Consider the following 24,432-nt stretch of genomic DNA (forward strand, 5'->3'; position numbering starts at 1 on the left):
GGGGAGTACATTGTTATACTTGCTATCACCTATTGACAATATCAGTCAAGAATAATATAAGATTGTCTGCACCTTTAGTGACATATCTTGGCTTTTGATTCTAGGGGCTTATATAGGCTGCACAAGCTTAGGATTGGCTGCAGGTTATTGGCATTAATACAGAAGCTGCACCTTAAGCCTCTGCCCCAGGCATGACCCTTTGGTGAGTCAGAGAGCAATTTCCCAGGGGTAAAACTGTGATAGGTTTTGACACACACACCTGTAGTTTTGGTGCTCCTGGAATGATTTGCTCTCATTCAGGAGAAGCTAGGTATGTATCACCATTGTAGAGAACAGAGAAATATTCCAGACAACCACCCCTCCTAGCCAGGGAGGAACCCAAGGCTCAGGACTGGGCACTAGGGTTGGTGGAGCTGGAGGGGAGACTAGGAGGACTGATGTCTGAGTCCTGTCAAGGGCAGGCTTAGGAAGCATGTGGCATCAGAAGCATCACATTCAAGGCCTAGGTGGAAGCAAAGGTTGTGCCCCACTTCAGGCAGGATAGAAGGCTGGGAAGAACTCTCTCCCAGACAGAACTCTCCATACACAGAGCCCAGAAGAGGAGTCTTGGCTGGGGTGGGGGCTTATAGGTTATGACAAGTTTCAGTGCTAGAACCTAGGAATGGCCTTAGTAGACAATGGCATTTGTTGTTGTCTTTCTTTCTTTCTTTCTTTCTTTCTTTCTTTCTTTCTTTCTTTCTTTTCTTTCTTTCTTTTTTTTTTATCTAATCACTGTCCTCCAAGTGACTTTGGATCAACTATTCTAAAACCCAAGTTATTTTTTAGGTAGCTTCTAGGTGATATTCCTATGGGGGGGTGGTTATTTATTTGGTAACTTGAGTTTCGATGAACAGTTTCTTGATCTTGGAGGATACCCCAGGAAGGTATGAAATTCAAGGTCAAGTATTCTATGGATGCTTCACCAAGTTGTTGTTTTTTTTAATGCCTAAAAGGAGCACTGATTGTACCTGCTCTCAGTTTGTTATATTATAAATAGTCTTAATTATGTTCTATTACACAGAGGTTTGGGGTCTTAATCATTGGTGGTGACCAATTTATTCTTTTATTGATATAATTTTGGTCCCATTTGGAGGGAGTTTCATAGCTCTCCTCAGCCCAGTGTTGGAGATAGAAGATACTTTTGTTTTAGATACATGTTATGGGGTGCCTGAAAGTGGGATCCAAGCAAACTGCTCTGAAAGCGTTGTCCTAGAAACAGAAGGTATGGGGACAAATGCAGTCTAAGCCTCTTTGGTGGAAATCATGATTTTTAATTATTAATTAAGTCACATTTTTCTTTGTTAGCAAGTGCCAGCTGGTTGAGGTACAGAGCTCAGAGGGAGAAAGACCTTAAACTTTAGCTCTTTGGAGATCAGACCCTCCCTTGACACCATCAAATACCCTCTTATCTTCCCTTCCACTTGGTACTCTTTTAATATAGGGGCTGTGAGTGTTGGACCATTCTCTTATCCTCTTAGGTTCATGTGAGTGACAGAGGGAACTGGTTGTCTTCCCAGAGGTGGGACTTGGGAAAGACCAGCCTCCATTTGCAATTTTGTCTTCCTCTCCCCCTCCACCACCTTCTGCTTGTTCTAGAATCCTGTTTTCATCAGGAGAGCAGGGGCTCTTGTAGAGAGATCCCTGGCCAAGAAAACAGGAGTCTCCAAATCAGTGTAACTCATTTGGTGCCCCTGAGCAAACCTCTTCACCTCTCAGGACCTCAATTTTCTACCCTGTAAGAATGTGTATTTAAGATTCCTTGTATATATGCCCATGTTACATGATCCCTAAAGCCTCAGGACTCCAGACATTTTCTGATTTCTCCCAATGTGGACAGAGAGGTGAGTATACCTGATGAGGATTTCAGGTCGTAGTGAGTACAATACACCGAGAGGAGCTGTGGCCTCCAAGGAGTCAGTGATGTTTATACAAAGGCCGCAGGCTGGGTGTGCAGCATCCCTGTTCATTCCTCTAGATGCCTGGGTTCTGGTGAGGATTAACATATATGTGTGTGTTTTGTTTTTGTTTTTTCATTTTTATTTATTGATGGATGAGAGAGAGAAAGAGAGAGAGAGAGAGAGAGAGAGAGAGAGAGAGAGAGAGAGAGAGAGAAACATGGATTTATTGTTCCACTTATTTATGCATTCATTGGTTGCATCCTATATGTGTCCTGTCCAGGGATGGAACCTGCAACCTGTTGTATCAGGATGACGCTCTAACCAACTGAGCTACCTGGCCAGAGTTCATATATGTATTTTCAATGAAGGAAAGAAGAAGAGAGGATGGATGGGAGGGAGGGGATAAGAGATGGCAGGATGAAGTGAAGAGGAGAATCCCATTGACATTCCATAATAAGGGTACAGAGAAGCCCTGAATGGCTCTCCTTTCTAAAATTACCTCCCACCCATCCTGAGTGCTTTTTTTTTTTGACGAGGCCTTTCTAAAAATTCTGTTCTCCTTCCACACCTTAGCTGTCTCATTAGAAAGAAGTTCCCTCAGGCAGGGACTCCTCACATCACCTCGCCCCCAATAGGAACAATGAAGCCAGGATTGGATGCCACTGAAGAGGGAGTAGGTAGGAAAAGCCTAGGTGGGGTTGCATGCAGGCAGCGAGCCCCCCAGAGCTGAGGGCCCTAAGGATCAACATGATTCTGAAGGTGATTATCAAGGGTGGAAGGAGGAGGCAGGGTGCTTGGCCTAGGCTTCGCTGGGGCCATCTTGGACGTTGGTCGACATGTTGTTGGCCTGGAGCAGGAAGGCAGAGTGGGCCATGTCAGCTTCCTCCTTGGAGGACTGAGGGGAAATGGGAGAGGAGTCAGTGTTTGGAGCTTTGCTCAGTGAGTGGGGTTGGAAGGAGAGGATACACTAAATATCCTGAATTCATAATCCTGGCCCCAGCAACCCAAGCCTGTGCTGATGCCCTGTTCTTATGTCAGCCCCCATGCTTACCAACAAGGGCTAATCTTGAGAAACGGAAAGTCACAGCTTCTAAAAATATCTCCCTCTGGTCTCACTACCTCCTTCCGACACATGGAGTGGAACCCTCTGCTGCCTGGGTCTGTCCCCTGAAGCTCTGCCCACACAGTTCATGAGGGCAAGGGGTCTAGGCTGGCATCAGCCACATTGGTTGAGTGGTTCAGGCTTCCTCCACCAGCCCAGGGACACAACACAAGACTGGAGGGGAGCGCTGTCTCCAGAACTAACTCGTTCCCCTAATTGTTCCAAATGCTGGGGTTGGCTTCTGTGAGGGAGAGCAGACCTGATAAACGCTATCACCTTGGGATCAGGGAAACCGAGGGGAGGGTAATAGTGACCCAAAGGCAGGAGTCACCTCTGATAGGATTTCAAGTGAAGTAGCACTTGGTTGGGGTCGGGAGGGACATCTAGTGACTATCAAATTGCCCAGCAGCCTCAAATGTCTTCCGGGCTCAGGCAAAAGGCCTGTCATGAGCAAACTCTCAAGGGAGGGTGGGTGACATGAAGTCCATGGGCCCCCAGCCCAGGAGGAGCACCTGCCTAATCACCAACCTTTGATATTTGACCTTCCCACCCTAGGGCCAAACTTCATGCACTTGCCTTCCTCCTCCCCAGCCTCCCTCCCTCCTGTGTGTTTTCAGCCTATAAACATAGTCCATCTCCTATCTCTGTCCAGTGCCACACAAGTAAAATGCATCTCAGCCTCAGACATTTCTCCTGAACACTGCTTATCCCACCTTCCCTGCTCTGACACAGCCCCACTTTGAGGTAGTTTTTCCTAATGTCTAACTGCAGTCCCTCATGCTGTATTTCTTTGTCACCCAAAGGAGGCCTCCTTCTCCCTCCTCTCCCTTACCCTCTTGGCCTTCTTGGGCTCTTCAGTCTCCACAGTGTCCTCGGTGGTGGCCGTGAACTCTGTGTGTAGAGAAGGGGGTGAATTAGCCCTCACTAGCCTCCCATTCCCACCCCACAGAGTCAGCTCTAATTCTTTAAAAAAAAATGTTTTCATTGATTTTTAGAGAGAGAGAAAGGGAGAGGGAGAGAGAGGTAGAAACATCAATGGTGAGAGGGAATCATTGATTGGCTGTCTCCTGCACTCCTCACACTGGGGACTGAGCCTGCCACCGGGCATGTGCCCTGACCGGGAAACAAACCGGCGACCTCCTGGTGCATGGGTCTATGCTCAACCACTGAACCACACTGGCCGGGCAGAGTCAGCTCTAATTCTTTCTCTCCCAGGGGTCAGGAATCCTCTCGTGTGAGGGACGTACCATCTTCTCCTCCGAGAGATGTCTCCTGAGTGATCGTAGAGGCTCCCATGTTGTCATTGGCTCCAAAATCCCTGGAGTTCTCCAAGTCTGACATGCTGAAGTCTGTCCTGTAGCTTCCAATTGAAACCCGATCTGTCCGGGAAAGAGGAGTTGGTATAGTGCGGGGCTGAGAGCAGGTCACGCTGCTTCTCTCAGAAGGAGCCCCCAGGACAGCTGGCGGGGGGGGGGGGGAGGGGGGTGGTCTCTGGCTGCTCATCTCTATGACCCAGAGCAGACTGGAAGTGTTCTGAGTCTCCTCCCAGTCTCTGTTCATGAATAATCAAGACTCACTAATCCCTGGTCTGTTTGTCACTCTGAGACCTTTCCGTGCACAGGACCTCGTGTTGTCCTCTCATCGGCCCTTTGAGGTGATATGATGATCCCTGTCCTGAACCGTGAGGTGTGAAATGGGACACCCAAAGTCACACATCCAATCAGTTCTCAAATTAGGCTGGAAGTGCAGGTGCCCAGAACCCTGCTGTCCTCTAGTAGCTCTGCCTGAACTTGGACCTGAGCCGTCGGGGTGGCCTTCCAGAGACAGCATTTGGACAGCAGCACTTCATGTAAGTTTGGGGCACCTGCGGGTTTATCTTTCCCCACCCTGCTTTCCCAGAACCTTTTCTTTGAGTTTATGAAAGAGCAGAGAACATGGCAGCCCCATCCCCCGCCCCGCAAGGGGTTGGAGGTGGGGGGCAGGGAGCATCCCGGGGCTCACCAACGTTCCTCCTATGCCGGGCTCTAACCACAGCCACTGCCACGGCCCCCAGTGCTAGCACCAGGGCCAGGGGCACCAGCGTGGAGACCAGCACTGTGGAGCTTCCTCCTTGTCCCGCAGAGCTGGAAGAGAGATTGAGTGCGTTAGTCATGGAAAAGGAAATCTGGGGGTCCCACGTTGTGCTGGCTTTGGCTAGTTCTTCCTCTCAGGTTGATCCAGTCCCCCCTTCTGATAGAACCCTCTAGCTCCATTTTGCTAAGAAACCTTCCCAGACATGGCAAAGGCAAGGGCTGGGCCTTCCCTGCATCCCAGGCCTGGGAAATTGACCTGGACAGTAAACACTGGCCCAGCTCCTGGAGAAGGGCTGAGAGCACCAACAGCCTCTCCCAAACACCACAGTGGCAGTGAGGGCCGCCCCACGATCAGGAAGCGGACAGGCTCTCCTGCTCAGACCTGGGGGCCCAGCCTCAGGTCCTTGTCCTCTGAGATGCTCTCTGAGTGGGGAGCCCCCAGTCCTTCCTCACCTGCCAGGGTCTGCAGATGCTTTGCTCCTATCCTCTGGGTCTCCATTATCCTTCACTGGTTTGTCCTCTGCAAAAAGGCTGGGATCTCGAATGACTTTGTTCTCAATCTCCTTGATACGTGGCTCTATCACCTTGACAGGTGGCTCTATCACCTCCTTGCCAGGAGCAGCCGCGTTCACTCGGCTGACATCTTGGAATGCTGGAGAGAGCAGAGTGGGGCTGAATTGTGGCTCTTTCACTTCTGAGGCCAGGGAGTCTGAGGAGTGGGACTTTATTGTGACTCACAGGGTCAGAGTGAGATTTCAAAGCTGTTAGGGTAGGGACCAGGATGACATTCGACATAGAGGAGTGATGGTCACTTGTTTGTCACAAATGACCTCTGCCCCATTAACACCAAATTTATTCTTTATTCTCATCTACAAGGCTCCGTATCATAGATCCAACTGTGCATAAGGGCTGACCCACCCATCATTTGAGGACAAGGAGATTTTTCACAGCTTTAAAACCCTGCCCAACACCTCCTATCTGTAGGGCTGGGTGCGATAGTGCTGCCCCCTGGTGGGAGCACGGCGCTTGGTTCCTCAGTGAGGCAGAAGAGTAGGCCCCAGACAATTGCATTTCTAGAGGGACTAAAAATACCTGCATTAGGGATAAAACATTTCAGGTGACATTTAAGAAAGACGAGTAACAGGCAAGCTTACTAGAAGCGGTTGCCTTAACTTTCTTTGTCAGACCTTGCAGGAGAAGGCATCTTGCTGTCTACAGAGACCCGGCTTTGCAGAGTGTATTGCATATGACAATGACTTGGAAATTTTTACATGAAAAGGAAGATCTCTACATATAGAAAGACTTTCAAATGGCCCAACAGGGCAACTATGGGATTTGTCTTGAAGCTGAGGTTAAATGGGAGGCCTGCTATTTTTTTCTTGGTTTGTGTGTTTATTTGGGATGCCCTTTTTGGAGGGCTGAGACTATGTGGGGGCTAAACTTCTTCTATCCCAGCCTCTTGGAGCCAAACCTGGGCCCCTATGAGCAGGAGCCTTTCTCTGGGGACCAGGGGGAAGCAGGCCTTGGCCCTGAAGACTCACCCTTTGCCTTCTCCTTGACCTCCACGTAGACAGCCACTGTGTCTCCGAATCGGGGCCCATCCTTCACCCCACACCAGTACCAGCCCTCATCCTCCTTGGTGGCTGAGTTCAGGATCAGGGAGGTGAGCTGGTTGTTCTGGTCGCAATTCACAGAGGCCTGCCTGGAGGCCTCGTCTTGGCTGGGCAGGACCTTGCAACCTTTGTTGCTCCACTTGCACCAGTATTTCTCGTAGGAGAAGAACTTGCATGGCGAGTGGCAGGGCACCTTGAGAGTCTCTCCCTGCCAAGCAATGGCTTTCTCAGGTGCCTTGAGGTTTGGCTCTCCTGGAGCAGGAAGGGAGGGAGAAATAGGCACAGAAGTTGGCACCGGTGATGCTGCTGCAGGGAAATAGCTGTGGTGGGGACCTTGATCCACAGCTTATTTCCTTTTTGGACAGCATTATAAAGAATAGCATTGTAAGAAATGTAATTATGCACCCAGGTAATAATTTTTAGGAGTGACCACCAGGAATCAATCAGTCTATCACAGAACAGAGAACCTTGCATACTGGCTTCAGTTGGCTTTCCTTGTTCTTCTTTTCTGGACTCAATACAAAGGCTGGGGTCACTTCAGATAGGAAGAGTATGTGTTGTAGTCTGGAGTGAAGGCCAAGTGCTGGGAAGGGTGCTTGTTGCAGGTATGAAAGCATGACCTCTCCACAGCGGGCTCTCTCCTGAGGTCTGTCCCACCAGCATGGAGGTGGGTGAAGTAGAAGAAGAGTGGTAGGAGGTGATGCTGTTGCTGATTGGAGGAGTCCTGGGATGCCTCCCTTCCCTCTTGCCCAGTTCAGCTCTTTTTTTTTTTTTTTTTTTTTTTATCCTCACCGAAGGATATGTTTTTCTATTGAGTTTTTAGAGAGAGAGGCAAGGAGAGAAAGAGAAAAACATTGATAGGTTCCCTCCTAACTATGTCCTCGGGGGTTGAACTGGCAATGTGGATATGTGCCCTGACTAGGAATTGAACCCACCACCGTTTGGTGCATGGGCTGATGCTCCAATCAATTGAGCCACCCAACCCGGGCTTACCTTCCACAATCTTGAGCTCCACTGTGAACCACCAGCGAGTATCACCAGTGGTCAGACACCAGTAGAATCCAGCATCCTTGGTGGTGAGCTGGTTGAGTATGACCGTGTAGGTGCCATTGCCTGGCTCTTCGTACAGGGCGAGCCTGCCCTCGTAGGGTTTGCTCTGCTCCTTAACCAGCCCCTCGCTGCTCACCAGCTGTGGGCAGCCACTGTTTTGCTCATTCCAGCGACACCAGTACTTCCGGCTATTTTTATCCTTAGGGTGGTAGGGGCAGAGCATGGCCACAGAGCCTCCTACCACACCTTTCATCACAGAGACACTACGTGGAATCGTCGTCTCTAGAAGGACAGAGATGGCATGGAAGAATGGCAACATGGTCCGAGCAGGCTCTTCCCTGGTCTCAGCCAGGGTGGGGACTGAGGTTCATACTAATGACCTCACCCACCCCAGAAAGTAAGAAAAACTTTCCTAATGTCACAGAGCCTGGAGTTGGAGCTGCCCAAGCAGACCCCTGTAATCTTCATCGCTAGTCAGGACATCTTGCTCCTTCCCCCACCTTATTCTGAGCAGAGACTGGAAGGAATTTAAAGAGAAACTATCAGCTCCTCTTTTTACCTTCTTACAAAATCTTCCTCTATAGAAATTTTTGTCTGTTTATTAGCTTGTCCCACAAAAATAGCCTGATGCATTTTCTCCAAATTAAGAAACTATATTTAGAACAGTGTGATTTAAAATACAAACTCTGTAGCACAGGTAAGTTTAATTGTTGAGGACCCCGAGGGCCCTCCCAAAGAGAAGGACAGCCCTTCTCTAAGAAGTTCATGCTGAGGTTCAGTGAGATCCTGGGTGACTGGCGTGGATGAGGAATGTGGTAAGGACCCCACGCGGGACAGAAAAATGATGCCCAGGGAATGTGAGCCCCTTAAAAGGCACAAGGGCAGTAAGTACTGGTTTGTTGTTTCTTATGAGGGTAACTCCATGCATAGTGCTCTGGGGTGAGAAGGAGCAGGGATTTAAGCATTTCACCACATTGCTGGCTCACCAAAGTAGAGCTTAGTAAGCCAGATCTTGCTGAATAACAATTAATCCTAAGAGATGTTGGAGAGGAAAATTTAGAGGCAGGGTGTTGCCTTCCTGGGAAAGCTTTGAGAGCAAGACAAGCCACTGATTCTATCATCTGAGTGTAAGGCATGAGGAGCCATCTGCTAAGGGTCAGGGAGAAGGGGCAGATGGCCCTGCAAGTCCTGGGATGCCACGTTGTGTCCTCACTGTGACTCTCCGAAGCCCAGACAATCTACAAGTCTTGCTTCAATCAGGAGCTTCACTCTCCTCATTTCTGTTAACCAGGGACAGCCATCAAAATGATGACAGAGAAGAACTAAAGGTAACACAAGGCAGAGGCTGTGTTTCCTAGCTGTCCTGTACAGCTGCCCACATAGCATCCAGTTCAGGGCTTGTCCGTGAGCAGACATTGTTGACTGACAGATGAATACTAAATAGACTCACCGAGAGTGAGCTAGGCTCTCACCTTCCAGATCTCTTCCCTCTCCCCCTCTCAAAGTCTCACCTGCCTCACCTCTTCCCTCTCCCCCTCTCAAGTCTCACCTTCATTGACGAAGAGTTGCCAAGCCTGCATGGGCAAGCCTTCCTGAGGCTCCCCATCCGAGTGGGCTCCACACAAGTAGCTCCCTGCATCTTCTTTCCTCAGGCCAGTAATATGCACACTGAAGAAGCCCTGGTCCTTGAGAGTAATCAGGATCCTTCCCTCAAAGGCCTGAGCCCTCTTCCCCAGGGTGTTGACGACCACTTCACAGGTTTTATCTTTGCTCACCCGGCACAGAAATTTGGCCAGATGTGCCATCTTGGGGTCCAGGGCACAGTCAAAGGTCGCTGAGCCCCTCAGGTCTCCATAAAGTAGCTCAGGCTCAGGCTTCAGCACTTTGAGGTCAACATTGCTTTTGTCACCTCTAGAATCATCCCCAGCCTGGCAGACATACTTCCCAGCATCGCTGAGCTGTACTCGGTTGATGATGAAGCTGAACTGCAGTTGGCTGGTGTCCTGAATAGTGATGTAAGCTCTTTTGCTGTACTCGGGGTTCACATACCCATTGGTGTCGGTGACTAGGACACACTGCTGGCCTATCTTCTTGCACACAGACTTCCTCTGTATAGAATTCTCAGATGTGAAAGGGCAGGTGATGATCACTGTTGTGCCCAGGTCTGCTATATAGACTTGAATGCCATTTTGGAGCCCAGGACCTGCAGGATGAGGAGCAGGAGGTGAGTTGCGACTTCACTTTCTAGTTGGTGTTCCCAGTGAAGGTCTGGGTGTGCCTGTCACCTTTACTGCTGTTTCCTCCATGAAGCCCCCTCTCCCCCAAGCGGGCATTAATCTTTCCATCTTCTGTGTTCTCCTTATACTTACATCTGCATCACATACATCCAGTCTTGTGTTTAGTTAATTATGTTCCCCACAGACTGGAAGTCCCTTGAGGGCAGATGCTTTATACGACTCCCATGCAGGACCTAGCATGATGCCTCTACACAGTCAGTGTCCAAATTAACGTGCATTAAAATGTGCAGAATGAATGCCAGTACAAGGGGGTGGATTTCAGTGTATTGTGAGAGAGTTTCTAAAATTCACAACAGTCTAAACACGCAATGCACTTCTTTGTGAAGTAATGAGTTTCTGCTATTTATAGTGTTTGACCAGAGGCTGCATCCCCATCGTCTCCAGTGTTCTCCTCGATGTCCTATATAGGGTCAACTCTAAGGTCTCCTTAGCTCTTAAGACTCTGATTTTATGAATATCCACGACCACCTGAATTAACTCTTTAATGGGTCCACAGATAATACTAAGCACATCCCTAAACAGAAAAACATATCTCTGGGAATCCCTCCAAATTTCCTCCCTTAAGACCTTTCTATTTTAATTTCTCATTATTATTTAAAATGCCCTTGTCATTGAAACCTTGTCACAAAACTCTTTATTTTTATTTTTTTATTTTCTCAATTAGAATGGGCTTGTTCAAAGGCCCATCCCTTCAGAGCTCTGATCTTTGGAAAAGAACTGGCCATATAATTTATGCTGAAAATGTTGATGGATTAATGGGTCCTGGATAAAAAATGCATTTTCAAAGAAGCCTCTGGTGACCTGAGGTCTTGATCTAAAGCGTGGACTAGTAGCAGGAATTTAAGGATCCCTGTACATCTCTCCCTGCCTTTTCTACATTCCTCAGCTCATAGACCTCCTGTCCCACCTCACCAAACACTGGAGTTGTTCTGCTAATGCTCTTGGAAGCTAGGGCCTCAGTAAAACCCTAAAATGTAATAGGTCCCGAAGATCTAGAAAAGTCCACCTGCCACCTCCAGATAGGTGCCATCTGTCTCATTCTCGTGTTTTGTTACCAAAGGTCCTTGCCTCCAGAGGGAGGAGGACCCACGGCCTTCCCCACCTCATACTAGGCTACCTTTCCCTCTCATAACATTCTTCCTCCAGCCCTCCCATTGCACCTGAGATGATTCCCTCTCACTTTCCCACAGAAGCCCAAGGATCCTCACCTGGGATGACCTCCAGGTTCACATCAAAGAACAGGCCTTGGTTATTAATGCCTAAACCACACTTGTAGTGCCCAGAGTCATTCTGGGTGAGATGGCCAATGTCTACCACAAACATGTTGCTCTCTGGGAAATTGGTGATGTTGGCTCTGCCCTCATAGTCCTTGGAGAAGTAGGTGTCTGAGATGAGGGTAGTGCAACGGCCCCTGGCTCCCTGCTTGCACCAGTACTTCCTGGAATGCCGGTTGACAGAGGTGGCTGGGTAGAAGCATTTGATAGACACTGAGCTGCCTTCCACTCTGCTCACCTCCTGGGGACCGAAGATGGGACTCTTCATGGAGACCACTGTGGGGACAGAGAACAGAGGCTTTCTGAGGCCATGGGAGGAAAAACCTGCTGAAAGAATGCCGATAGCCCACCTGGAGGAGATGACATTTCCACCCAACACATGGGCCTTCTGTGGATTATTTGCCTGTACTACAGCTAGACAACTGCTGCTGTTGGGTAAAAGAAGTGATTAATCATTATTAAATTCTAATTCTAATTTATTAATGGCAATCATTCGAAGGACAATGGAATGTAAACTTATTTAAAGACTAGAGGCCCGATGCACGAAATTTGTGCAAGAGCAGGCCTTCCTTCCCCTGGCTGCCGGCACCAGCTTCCCTCTGGCACCCGGGACCCGGGCTTCCCTTGCAGCCCTGGCTTCGTCCAGAAGGACATCCGGTCTAATTAGCATATTATGCTTTTATTATTATAGATTTCCTTTGGTTATTAAAAAACACACTTTTGTAGGGTGCTACACTTTTGCATTTACTGTCTGCTATTTCCTTATTTTCCTAAAAATACATTCTAGTTTATTTTTTTTCTAGATAAAAATATTGAGAGCCAGGAAGGATAAGTCATTTTTCCCCAAACCCCATTCATCTCATAGAGATTTTTGGTTCAAGGTCTAGGTCTTTTTTATAATTCCCAGTGAAGAGCAGACCCCTGGCCTTGAAATGAGAAACATCCATTTCTGTTCCTGATCTGCAATCTATTTTCAGACGTGGACTTTCCCCTTCACCTGTGTGATCCCTTCTTGAGGGAATATACTTTTTGAGAGAGGCATCCCTGGGGATGGGCCTGATCTCAGTGTCCCCAGGGAACTGGATCCTGCAGGGAGTGGGCTGGGACCTGGCAGACACACCTGGGAGGACAGCCAGCAGACAGGCGAGGAAGAAGAGCGTCATCGTTGGTGGCTCCCTCCGGGCTGTGGGGCCCAGGCCAATTTCTTGCTTGGATGCTGAAAGACAATGGCATGAGGGGATGAAGCTCCTATGCCTTCCAAGTCTACATAACCTTAGAGTTCCTGTAACACCAGTTTGGTATAGTATCTGCAGTAATGAACATAAATCCTACTGAAAGAATGAATAGCTCCCTCTTTCTCATTAGAACTCAAAGTCTTGTCACCTCACAGTACTTTTTTTCCTCAAAAATTATCATGTATATTTTTATCTCCTCCACTCATCTGCAAGTTTCTTTGGGACAGGACACAAGTGCCGTTTCTTCCGTATTTCCGCCTGGGAGGCATGGTCCTGCACATGATCTATAAGATCTCAGAAACGCCTCGCTGGATGGTTGGTTACTACCAACATGTGGCCCCATCTCTCCGTCTCTGCTGCCATCCTGGGAGATGGAGGGGGTCTGTCATATTTTAAGGTGTGTTCATATGAGTAAACCAAGACCCATTGAGGAAGCTTAGCCGGGATTACAGTTTCAAATGTAACAATGATAGGCATAACCACCATCAGTTGTTTTCTTACATGTTCCGGGCACTGTGTGAAATAATGTAGGTTTATTGTCTCATTGAAACTTGATATCAGCCCTTATGAGGTAGGAATTCTTATCCACATTTCACATGGGAAGAAATGAAAGCTTAAAGATTAAGTGCTTTTCTCAAGGTCACACAAGGATCAAGCCTGTGGGTGGGTAAGGTGGGCGAGATTTGAACTCAGCTTTGCTGGACTCTCAAATCCAAGCTCTTAACCTCTCCCACTGCACCATAATTACACCTCAGATACAGCAGTGTGCTTATCCCGTGTGCTTATTCCTGTTATTTTATTTATTTATTTATTTATTTATTTATTTATTTATTTATTTATTTAGTTTGGTTAATCCTCACCCGAAGATATTTTTCCATTGATTTTTAGAGAGAGTGGAAGGGAGAGGGAGAGACAGAGAGACACATTGATGTGAGAGAAACACATGGATTGATTGCCTCCTGACCAGGGCCGGGGAACCTGAAATCGAGGTATGTGCCTTTGACCAGAATCTAACCTGGGACCCGTCAGTCCGAGGGCCGACGCTATATCCACTGAGCCAAGCTGGCTAGGGCCTTATTCCTATTATTTTAGAGCCCTCATTGCTCTAAAGCACTGTCCTTTATGCTATTTCTCTGAAGCTTCGTAACTTCCTTTTAAATAAGACAAAACAGATAGAATTATAGCCATCTTGTGCATAAAAAAATCAAGAGCTTGAGCTGCTGAATGATATGCCCACGATTTCCCAGAGACTTGGTTCTTCCTATCCTGCCTAGAGCACCTGGGCAGACGGAAGTGATGGAGAATCCAAGACAAGGCCACCCAGAGGGTGCAGTGCACGGGGACCTTGTCCAGTCTGTGAGCACAGCCCAGAGCTGGGGAGAGGTGAGGGTCCCAGGGCCCAGTCTGATCACAGCTGTTTTCAGGACACAAGCTGCAGCCCAGGGAGGAGAGGGGAGTCCCCGCTTTCCCACAGACTCTGGCAGGCTTTAAACTTTCCAATGAACTTGAAAGCAAGAGTGTTGAAGGAGAGAAGCATGTTAACTGAGCTTGGGCAATAATGACCCCTTCCCCCCAAAAATAAGGAAGTTCAAAGCAGTAGGGAGGTAGGACGGCTCTCCCAGGCTCCCCTTACTGCCCAGCCCTCGCTGCCCCCCCCCGCGCCCCCCCCCCCCCCCCGACCCCGCAGCGACTCCCTTCACTAGCCTGAGCCAAAGGCAATAGAGCTGTTTATCCTGGTTATTTCTTTTCCTTGGGGGAATTTCCCAGCAAGGAACCTTTTTATTTCCTTGTGTAGATAAAGGTACTCTGTTTCCTCTGTTTCTCGAGTTCTTTGGAAGAGGAAGGGGAGCAGAATAGGGGAGGTGGGGATAGATATGAGTGTCAGGTGGCAACTTGAGGCTCTTGATTCTGGTTAATTGTCCTGGACCTTTCACAGCAGGCCAATGATTAACTTCTGGAGTGGGGCCTTAGCCAAACGCCACATCAGCCCCACCCTGGATGGGCTCAGGGGACGCTGGCTGGGGGACCACCTTTTTGAGCAACTGGAGTCACCGTGAGGGAGGCTCCCAGGTGGGAGCAAGTGTCAGAAGGCGGAGAAGCCTGTGTCCTCTGGGACACATGGGATGGGCCCGCTGCAGAGTCTGGGGGAATCTACCACCTGCCATTTGCACTGGCCTTGGGTTCAGTGGCAGGTGGGAGGACAAACCGCCACTTGCTGTTTTAAGAGCCCACACCAGCAGTGGCTCTCCATGGTTCTGGTTCCTATCCTCTATTTAGATAAGCAAGCTTAATGTTTCTGTGAGACTGGAGTGAGTCTTCCCATGGGCTGAGCTGGGGATGCAGCCCTCCTCGAATGGATAAAAGTGATTCGCCCTGGGTTTCAGAGAGTCAGATGCCAGGGTTTCCAACGGGCATCCCGATGTTCAGCCCAGGCTTCCTCTCATGTGTGACATGTTTGGATGGCTGTGGGTGTCTGGGTTTGGGGAGGATACACACGTGTACCCATTACTCTTTGCACAGCCATGGGCCAGAGATGCAAGCATCAGGCATGCACAACTGGAAGGGCAAATCTGGCAGAGGGTGGTCTTGGAGAGGAAACATAGTCTAGTCCTAGGGGAGATGATGAAAGGGCAAGGGCTCCCACACTCTCAGGAACAGGAAATATTTGCCCAGAGCTAAACTAGAAGCACAATTTCTCTGCTAACAGCTGAAAGAAACTTGGGCTTAGAGAATTATTAGGGATCTCTTCCTCGTGAAATCAGACTTTCTCCCTAGCCTTTGAGATTCAGGTCTCATGGAGGTCCCAGTTCCACGGGGTCTGGAGTTGAATTTAAAGGATTTGCTTAAGGAAGGAAGGAAAGAACATAACCTTTATTGGGTACCTCCTATGCACCTGGTACATTTCTAGCTTCTTTTCTTATATGGCTTCATCCATCTTCACAACAACACAAGAGGCAGATACTATTATCTTCATGTTGCAGATGGAAAATCCAAGGGTTAGAGAGATTCTTGGCCCCAAGACACATAGCAGAATTGGATCGCTACCCTGTTATCACTCCTTGCATGAGCAGAGGGGCCTGTTCTTTTGGGATATACATAGGCTAGTATATCACGCATGAAAGCACCTTTCTAGTCCTTAAAATAGGTGTTGTTTTTCACTGCTAAAGCTGGGGTAGTCTAGATCCGTGGTCGGCAAACTGCGTCTCGTGAGCCACATGCGGCTCTTTCGCCCCTTGAGTGTGGCTCTTCCACAAAATACCACGGCCTGGGCGAGTCTATTTTGAAGAAGTGGCATTAGAAGAAGTTTAAGTTTAAAAAATTTGGCTCTCAAAAGAAATTTCAATCGTTGTACTGTTGATATTTGGCTCTGTTGGCTAATGAGTTTGCCGACCACTGGTCTAGATCATTCTCTTTTTACCAAGTCACTGCCTGTGATAACATAACATAAGTCTACACTACTGTGGAGTGGGGCAGGGGTAGGGGACGTGCTGGAGAATAGTGATTATCTCCTTGTAAAATTAACCTAGCTAGCTCCCGGTCAGTTAGAATGATTGATTTTTTCAAAATATATTTTTATTGATTTCAGAGACTAAGGGAGAGATAGAAACATCAATGATGAGAGAGAATCACTGATCGGCTGCCTCCTGCATGCCTCCCATTGGGGATCAAGCCCACAACCAAGGCATATGCCTGACTGGGAATCGAACCGTGACCTCCTGGTTCATAGGTCGACGCTCAACCACCAAGCCACACTGTCCGGGCAGAATGACTGATCTTCAGCTCTCATAGCTTGAGTCCAAACCTTTGTCCACCCAATGTTAAGTTTCCTCCCTTTTCAGAGGGAGAGGGATCTCCTGGACAGGTCCTGGCTTGGCCGCTGCTGAACTACCTGGCCTTTAGCAACTCTGGGCTCTTCAGTTGTTTGGTATACAGGAGAGGGCCAGGGGAGCCTTCTCAGGGACTTTCCAGGCACTCTGGCGCAAGGCCCTCCGGGGATGGAGAGATTGGTATTTCAGAGGGGTTTCAGAGGGGACAGAGAGCGTGCCCTATGGGGACTTAAAGCCAAGTGGCAGTTGCTGACAACTCCTGTGAATGTGAACTTGGAGGAGCAGGAAGCTTGGAGCTCAGAGGAGTGAAGAGAGCTGGCCTGGCTGGAGAGGGGGCTTTCCTTGGCCTGTACTGAACAACCCCTTCCCTTATTTCCCCTATTCCTGAGTCTCATCTCTCATGGGTGCAGGGGCCGAGTGCAGACTAGACTGAGCCCAGAAATCACAGCACCACTAGGGAGGGAGAGCAGTCTGTGTGGTTTGCAAGGGCCTTAGGCTTGTGATGACAGGTGAGAGCTTAGGAGAATTTATATAGTTTATAGAAGCCCTGGAGTGCGGCAGAGTCTCCAAGTAAAAGCGATGTCTAGGGAAAGGAATTTGAACTCCAGAGGGCAGGTAGATGGAGAAAGACTAGTCAAGGGGTTTGAAGAAGGCATGAGCTAGAATGATTCAAGACTTTCTGGTCCTTTCCCTGTCTAAGTGGCCTACTATCAATGCGAGACTAAAGCAGAAGTTAAGCATTTGAAATACCAGCTCCATGAGGCTCTGGGAATAAGCCTTTCAACAAAGACTTAGAACCCTTGTTATTGGCTCCATCCCACTATCTCATCCACTGTACCAGAGAGCAGCTCCTTGAAGGCAGGGGCCAACTAGACGAATCTCTCCATCCCCAGAGGGCCTTGCACCAGAGTGCCTGGCAAGGACCAGCTGCACAGCAAAGGCCGATGAGATTGGGAATGTTACATCCTCTTTGAGAAAGAAAATGTCAGAATTAATTTCTCTCACTTTGCCAAATGCCTTCTTGGTTCTGGGCACTAAAGGGACAGTAGCATGAAGAAGAGCCTGGAGGATGGAGGACAACCCAGAGGCCAGAGTCCTGCTCTGTCACAGGCTACAGAAGACCTGTACCACTGTGCTCAACTCCCTCAGAGCCCCTGACTCTTCCAGATTGAAGGGCTACAGTGGGATGGGGAAATAGGGAGGGGGATAGTGGGACAATGTATATGGGGGCACTTTAAATAGTATAAAGTTCTCTTCAGCTGTAAGAGGTTGCAATTACTCAAGCAAAGAAGGACTGGGATCCGTGCACTTGACTTTCACGGTTGCTGTGCACTTGGAGAGTGGCACAGAGCATGGGCTCATCAGCTTGGCTCTGAGCTCTCTCCCTTAGGGGCTGCATGATTTGGGGGCAGGGTCTTTAAATTATTTGAGCCCCAGTACTCACCTGTAAACTGGGGATAATTATACTGAGTACAGAGTTGCTGTAGAGATGAAATGGAACAACATATGTAAAGTCTGATATGGTGTCAGAATTTAAAAAGTGTTAGTTTCTTTTCCATCTCCTCTCTAAAATCAGCACAGTCTTCTCTTTTTCTCATCTTAGAATGAGAAGAGAAGAGAATTCTATTTACTGAGCACCCTTTGAAGACAGTGTGTGTGTGTGTGTGTGTGTGTGTGTGTGTGTGTGTTGCTCAGATTGGACCAGCATGGCCTGAAAGAGGAGACACATGTTATGTACTAGGATAGAAATGGGGGCAGTATTTATAGTTAGCACACATTGAATAATTTCCTAGTGCTTTACATGTATAAACTCATTTATCTTTGCAGACACCCTACGAGGTAGAATTAAACGGGCAAACTCATTTCACAGAGGCACAGAGAAGTTATAATCTTGCCCAGCTGGGAAGTAACTGCAATGGGATTCAAATGCAGGTACTCTGGATCAAGAGTATAAGCTCTCTGTCACTATGCTATACTGCGGGGCCTTGAGTTTGAGGGGAAACAGTTGGGAGAAGGAAATCCAATCGTAGAGAAGTTAGTTCCGTTCTCTGCCCTCCACCTTCCACAGAAGACTTAGTTCCAGTGGAGGGACACCTGAACCCAGAGATAGGTGCCAACAAGACGTTTCTTCCTGGAAATAATAATGGCTGCTATTTATTGGGCACCTACCATGTGTCGGGCATGTGACGGTTGTTTCCTGTAACCAGACACTTGCCTCCAAAGCTTCTCTCTATCACGTCCTACTGTGTCAAGGCCAGGGCCTTGGGGACCGTGGCCTCAGCCTACTCAGGAAGGGCGAGACACAGATGCGGGGAGTCTCTGCTGAACACGTGCATGGGTCATGCTACTTTACAAAAGTTGGTTGTTTCGTTTCTCAGGTGTGTCAAATGTCCCCATGACCACATCAAATGACTGGGCCAAAACATCATCGCTCATACATGTGGGTGACCTGACACCACTCGCACTAGCTCACGGAGTCTTAGTTTCCCAACTGTAAAGTGCCATCGCGACACCTACCCTGCCTACCTTCCGGGTTTGGTTCAGGTGGGAATGAGATTAGAGCCGGGGGGCAGGTGGATTCGCTACATGGAAGTTGCTGCTGTCGCTCCCTTTATAAAACAGAGCCACCAAGATCTAGGGCTGCCCAGGGACAGGCAATGACCGCAGAGCTAGATGCTCTCCTGACTCCTGGTCCACGGCTCTTTCTGCTGTAGCCCCACATCCAGGAACCCATGCATCCCCTCTCCAGATGTTAAGGAACCTGTAATTCCTCTTGTGAAGGGGAGAGGGACGGCTAAGGCTGTGTCCAAAACAGAGCCAGCAGCTCGGGCGACCCAAGCCTGAGACAGTTGCAGGAAGGGAACTGGGGCGGCGGAGGATGGAGCTTGTGCTGGAGGGGCAGGGCTGGCTTGGGGACCCTGTCAGCATGGGCAAGGGGAAGGGCATGGAGGAGAGGCCTATGTCTGCAGAGCCAGGAGTAGCATCAGGACACCAGAATGCCGACTGTCCCGGGGAGCCGGTTCTGTCCACCTTACTCGCTCACCCTGGGAGGATCTCATTTTCCCCACCTTAGTAAGGGCATCACATCATGGAGCAAAGCTGGGTTGAAATTAGGCTCTCAGAGCTTCCTCGAAGCCCAGGAAAAGGGGCTGCACGAGCCCTCACCCGGAAGCTGGAGGAGGAGAGAGCGTCAAAGGCTAGAAGAGTCGCTGCTATGTGCCGGGCACTTTATACGCATTATCTCACCCAGGTCTGTCTGATGCTCACAAGTCCTTGAGTAACTGAACTAAATCAAAAAACACCCAACAGTTGTTACTTTTCAGGAGTTTTCAAAGCAATTTCACACGTATTTGAACCTCACATCAACCCTAAGTGATAGGAGTTATTTTTATCCACGTTTTACAGAGGAAGACACTAAGGCTCAGAGAGCAATTAGGGGACTTGCCTAAGGCCACACACTGTACCTGTGGAGGGCTTAGTACGGAACTCAGGGATCAAAGTGGAGAATAACTACACGTGCTGACCACAGGCATCCCTCTTCCCACCTGCTAAAATTCCACAGACAAGGGGTGGGGGCTCCCACACATGTGCGTCCTTACCCATCTCTCTGGGATCTGCACCTCTACTCCCCAAACATATGCTCAGTCCTCCTCGCCCGGCGCTGGGAGGCTGAGAGCTGTGAATGTAGGGGGTTGTCCAAGCCACCATCCCAGACCCTTCCAGATGGCATCCCATCTGGGGATCCCACACTTACTTTTAGATACTTCCTTCTCTCCCGTCGAGTCCGTTTCAGGGGAACAGCCTGCTGGCTAGTCCACAACCCCTGCCTTCCCAGGAGTTGCCAACAGGACACTGGATGCTGCTGCCAAAACTGAAACTATGCACAGTGCTTGGCCCACACCTGGGTTCTTAAAGGGACACTCTCCCACAGGCATGGCGGCCGGCCAGGGCCACGTGACTCCCACAGATCCTTGCTTTCCTTCCCCTTCAGCTTTCTGGGCTGCCTCCACTGCTTCCCCTTGACCTTGGGGAGATGTTACTTAGGAATCCCCACATCATTGCAGCTATAGGATTTGAGAGCATGAAGAGCCCTTCTGCCACTTTCTAGCTGTGAGGCCCCCGGCACGTCACCTTCATATTTCTTTTCAAGTGGAAAATAGGGACAGGAACACCAGAGCTGAAGGCTGAGGGTATAACCCGACGTTAGATGTAAAGCACCAGGCCCAGGCCATGGTATGATACCGATATGCATTGGATGGGGCACAGGTGGCAGGGATCGGTCTCAGCTCCCACTTGGAAGCACTGCCCCCCAATCCAGAGGACACAGCCTGGACTGAGCGCACTCTACACGTCTTCTGTGGAGCCCCCCTGAGCAGCGCCAGTGCTCCCGGGATCTAGGGGGACCGCGGGTCTTCTCTTTCCACTCCTAGAGGAATGAAGATGCTGGCTGCCGCCGGGCTCCCCTGAAATGGTGAACCTCCGAGTCTTGCCAAGACCTGGGCTCCGGGCCACATCAAAGAAGGGGCCGATCTGTGAGCTGGAGTAGAAGGCCCCTTCTCCACCTCAGCGAGTCCCTCGTGGCCTTCTGGTCATGACCTGGTCAGGACTCCCAGGTGTTCCCCAAGTGATCTTGGCAGTCCTGGGTCACACATGCCCCCTCCCCAACACACACACACATGCCCCCCACCCCTCGCCCCACCCACACAGGATCCTTCCCCTTCCTACCTGTGCACGGCTGGCCTGCGCTCTCCCTCCGGCGTCCTGCAGGCCAAGCCCAGAAGGGGAAGGAGGAAAGGAGAAACAGGGTCCCGGAAAGCACAGGGCGGTCAGAGCCCGGGGGCTTATTTTAGCTCACCACTCACTCACAGGTGGGAACCCCACCATCATGAATTTGGATGGCAAGTAAAGAAACCGTATTTTCTATTATGAAGCTTAATTTCCGACCCTAAACATAAAGATGGACTAATTTAAGACATAAATGACCTAGTCACTTCCAAGCAAACTGGGTCCAGTTCAATGGTATCTCAGTCACTTCATTCCCAATTTAAAACTCGCTCTCATTCTAGATTTCCTTTCCCTTTTTCTCCTCCTCTCCTCAGGGACTTACATTAAGTCTGGGGTAAGCGGGCCCACTGAATACTAGGACAGAAACTAGGTGAGTGAGGAGGGGAGGACGGAGAGGGGAGGGAAGGAAGCTCATCCATGAAACGGTTGATTCTTATACTATTTGGGGGCCCCAGACCTTCTGCCATGTGCTCGTACTCTATGATGGTGAGGTTTCCTAGATCATGACCCAGCGTGTGTTCCCAGGAGTCCCCAAAACTATCTTAGCAGACCATGTCAGACACATATGCATATGCACACATGCATGTGCACACACACACAGATACACACATACACATAAGAGCACACACGAGTGCACACACACACGTACACACATGCACAGATACACACACACACACACACAAACACACACACACACACTCCTGAAGCCCGCCTGCTCCATGGCCCAGCTTAGGGAAAGGAAAAATGAGAAGTAGAGCCCAGGTAAGAACCAGGAAGTCAAAACCCTGCATCTTATTTTGGGCTCAGTCACATGCTGTGGTGAGACTGGAGTCCCCCAGCTTCCCCTCTCTCACTGTGGTTTCCCCATCTGGGACTCAGAGCCCCTAAAAGTAACCCCTGCATCCCATTCCTGGGGGAGGAGGGACTGGCCAAGAGGGCCTAATTGGCCAACTCAATAATAAGGATGGTAACAGCAGTCATTATAGCTTCCAAAACTTACTTCACGTGCTTAAACTCTCCCTTTTCTTTTAAAATAATAGTATGAGGAGCATGTAAGAGGAAGAACAGCTTCTCATTTGACTTTCATGACTCGGGATTTGGCATGAATCAGTGTGGGGACACGCAGAGCACTGGTCTGGGGTCAGAACTCCTGTGTCCTGGTTCTGGCTCTGCCTGCAGTTTGCTGAGTGGCCGCTGCCAATCGCGTCCTCCTTTAGGGCTGTGATTATTTCAGCTGCTAAATGGGAGGGCTGGGCCAAATGGTTTCCAGGGCTTTTCTACTTCCAGGATTTCTGTTTTCACTGAGCACCGCATTAGGGTCCTGGGGCTGCTGCGACAAGTCACCATAACCTCCGTGGCTTAAAACAACAGAAATGTATTCTCTCCATTCGGGAGACCCAAAGTCAGAAACCAAGGGGTGGACAGGGCCATGCTCCCTCTGGAGGCTCCATGGAGAATCTGCCCAGGCCTCTCTGGCTTCTGGCGGCTGCTGGTATCCCTTGGCATTCTATGCCTTGTAGCTGCTGTGTTCCAATCTCTGCCCTTGTGCTCACATTGCCTTCTCTGTGTGGCTGAGAGGTTTCTCCGCCTCTCTCTTATAAGGATGGTATTTGGGGTCCACCTGGATAATCTGAGATGATCTCAAGATCCTGAACTGAATCACATCTGCAAAGACCCTTTCCCCAAATAAGGTCACATGTACAGATTCCAGGTTTCATGAGACAAACATGTTTTTCGGGTGGCATTTTTCAGCCTAGCATGACATCTATTATGTTCAAGACCAGTTCAAGGTCCAGGCAGATTTGAGACATACAGAAATGGGCATCCCTGTTCCCCAAGGCCTTATGGTCTAATTGAGGAGTCATCACATTGCCACCACCGCCACAGAGAACAGTCAGGTGGCAGCCAACGTGGAGAGGCAGGGCTGCCTGTGGGAAGCTCACAGGCTCCAGGCCCAGCACGCCCGGGTTCACATCCAAGCCTGCCACCTGCTAGCCAAGGGACCCTTGACAAGTTATTTATAAAACGGGGCTAATTATATTTACCCTATACATATGTTAAAAAGATTAAGTATAACGTGCATTGGCTGGCATCTGCTAGCTGCTTATCGATCAGCTTCAATAAATGGGACAGCATAGGCTTTCAAAACAAACAGTTATTCTCCACTGATCCATGAAGAACCAAGGGTGGAGAAGTGGAATGACTTGCCCAAGTTTGCACAGTGAGGCAATGGCATGGATGGGGGCAGCACCAAGGTCTCCTAGCACTGGGCATTTCCCCCGCTTCTGAAACCTTTGGATTGTGTTTTCACAGGCAGTAAAGGACTCCCCTTTGCCCCTTTGATCTTGGAGAGGACCAAACACACAGGCCCACACAGGTCCAACCCTTCAGGTTGGCATCCTTAGTTTGATGCTTCAAGACCCTGGGTTGACCCAGCTACCAACAGAAGGGGAGACCTAAGCCATACAGTTCTGCCCCACGTCTCCACTGCCCTCCCGACACCCCTCACTGGGGATGGTTCTTATGAATGTGGTATGTGAATGAGGTAAGAGGACAGATGAAATGCCAGTCACTGCTGTTTACTGCCAGCTCTCTGCTCCCACATGCACATCTTTGGCTGAGTCAATGTTAAACCCCTGCCTGGGGTCAATGTTTAACCTCTGCCTGGAGTCAATGTGTAATCTCTGGCTGGCCAGCTCTGAAACCCAGCATTCCTCAGTAAGCTAATACTACCACAGAGTCATTTTAGTATCAATCACTGTAAGATAGAAGTGTGACAGTGAATCTACCAAAGCTAACTAGCCAGCCCCCTCTCCCCCCACACCCCCTCCCCACCTTTTTTAAAGAATATTGACTGTTTAGGATACTCCATGCCCAAGTAGTTTCACCCTTGCTGTCAACAGATAATGATCTGGTATTTCCTCACTCTAGTCGTCATTCATCGCCGGGAGTACAGCATCTACTCCTCCTGTTCTTTTTTTTTTTTTTTTTTTTTAATATATTTTATTGATTTTTTACAGAGAGAAAGGGAGAGGGATAGAGCGTTAGAAACATCAATGAGAGAGAAACATCCATCAGCTGCCTCCTGCACACCTCCCACTGGGGATGTGCCTGCAACCAAGGTACATGCCCTTGACCGGAATCGAACCTGGGACTCTAGAGTCCGCAGGCTGACGCTCTATCCACTGAACCAAATCGGTTTGGGCTACTCCTCCTGTTCTAATGTCAACTTTTGGGCTG

At 49.2% G+C, this 24,432-nt stretch overlaps 1 protein-coding gene across 1 annotated transcript; it reads right to left on the minus strand.

The window, feature by feature from the left end:
- Window positions 1-1,292: 1,292 nt before the first annotated feature.
- PIGR (polymeric immunoglobulin receptor) lies at window positions 1,293-20,292 on the minus strand. Its single transcript, XM_080647626.1, has 11 exons — window positions 20,162-20,292; window positions 12,466-12,561; window positions 11,280-11,621; window positions 9,324-9,977; window positions 7,718-8,056; window positions 6,653-6,976; window positions 5,565-5,763; window positions 5,041-5,162; window positions 4,287-4,418; window positions 3,872-3,930; window positions 1,293-2,832 (listed from the first exon to the last, which is right to left on the minus strand). Exons 2-11 carry the CDS (start codon window positions 12,506-12,508, stop codon window positions 2,737-2,739), a joined length of 2,310 nt encoding a protein of 769 aa, XP_080503752.1. The 5' UTR covers window positions 12,509-12,561; window positions 20,162-20,292; the 3' UTR covers window positions 1,293-2,736.
- Window positions 20,293-24,432: the final 4,140 nt, after the last annotated feature.

Source organism: Plecotus auritus (genome assembly GCF_963455305.1).
Source record: "Plecotus auritus genome assembly, chromosome: 12".
NCBI lineage: Eukaryota > Metazoa > Chordata > Mammalia > Chiroptera > Vespertilionidae > Plecotus > Plecotus auritus.

What these genes read in the sequence shown, in the direction of transcription:
- PIGR (XM_080647626.1), bottom strand. Translation starts at nt 12,508, where the DNA reads ATGACGCTCTTCTTCCTCGCCTGTCTGCTGGCTGTCCTCCCAG. An exon ending in TCTGCTGGCTGTCCTCCCAG is followed by an intron (nt 11,622 to 12,465) that starts GTGTGTCTGCCA and finishes CTGTCCCCACAG; the next exon opens with TGGTCTCCATGAAGAGTCCC. An exon ending in GAACCTGGAGGTCATCCCAG is followed by an intron (nt 9,978 to 11,279) that starts GTGAGGATCCTT and finishes CTCATCCTGCAG; the next exon opens with GTCCTGGGCTCCAAAATGGC.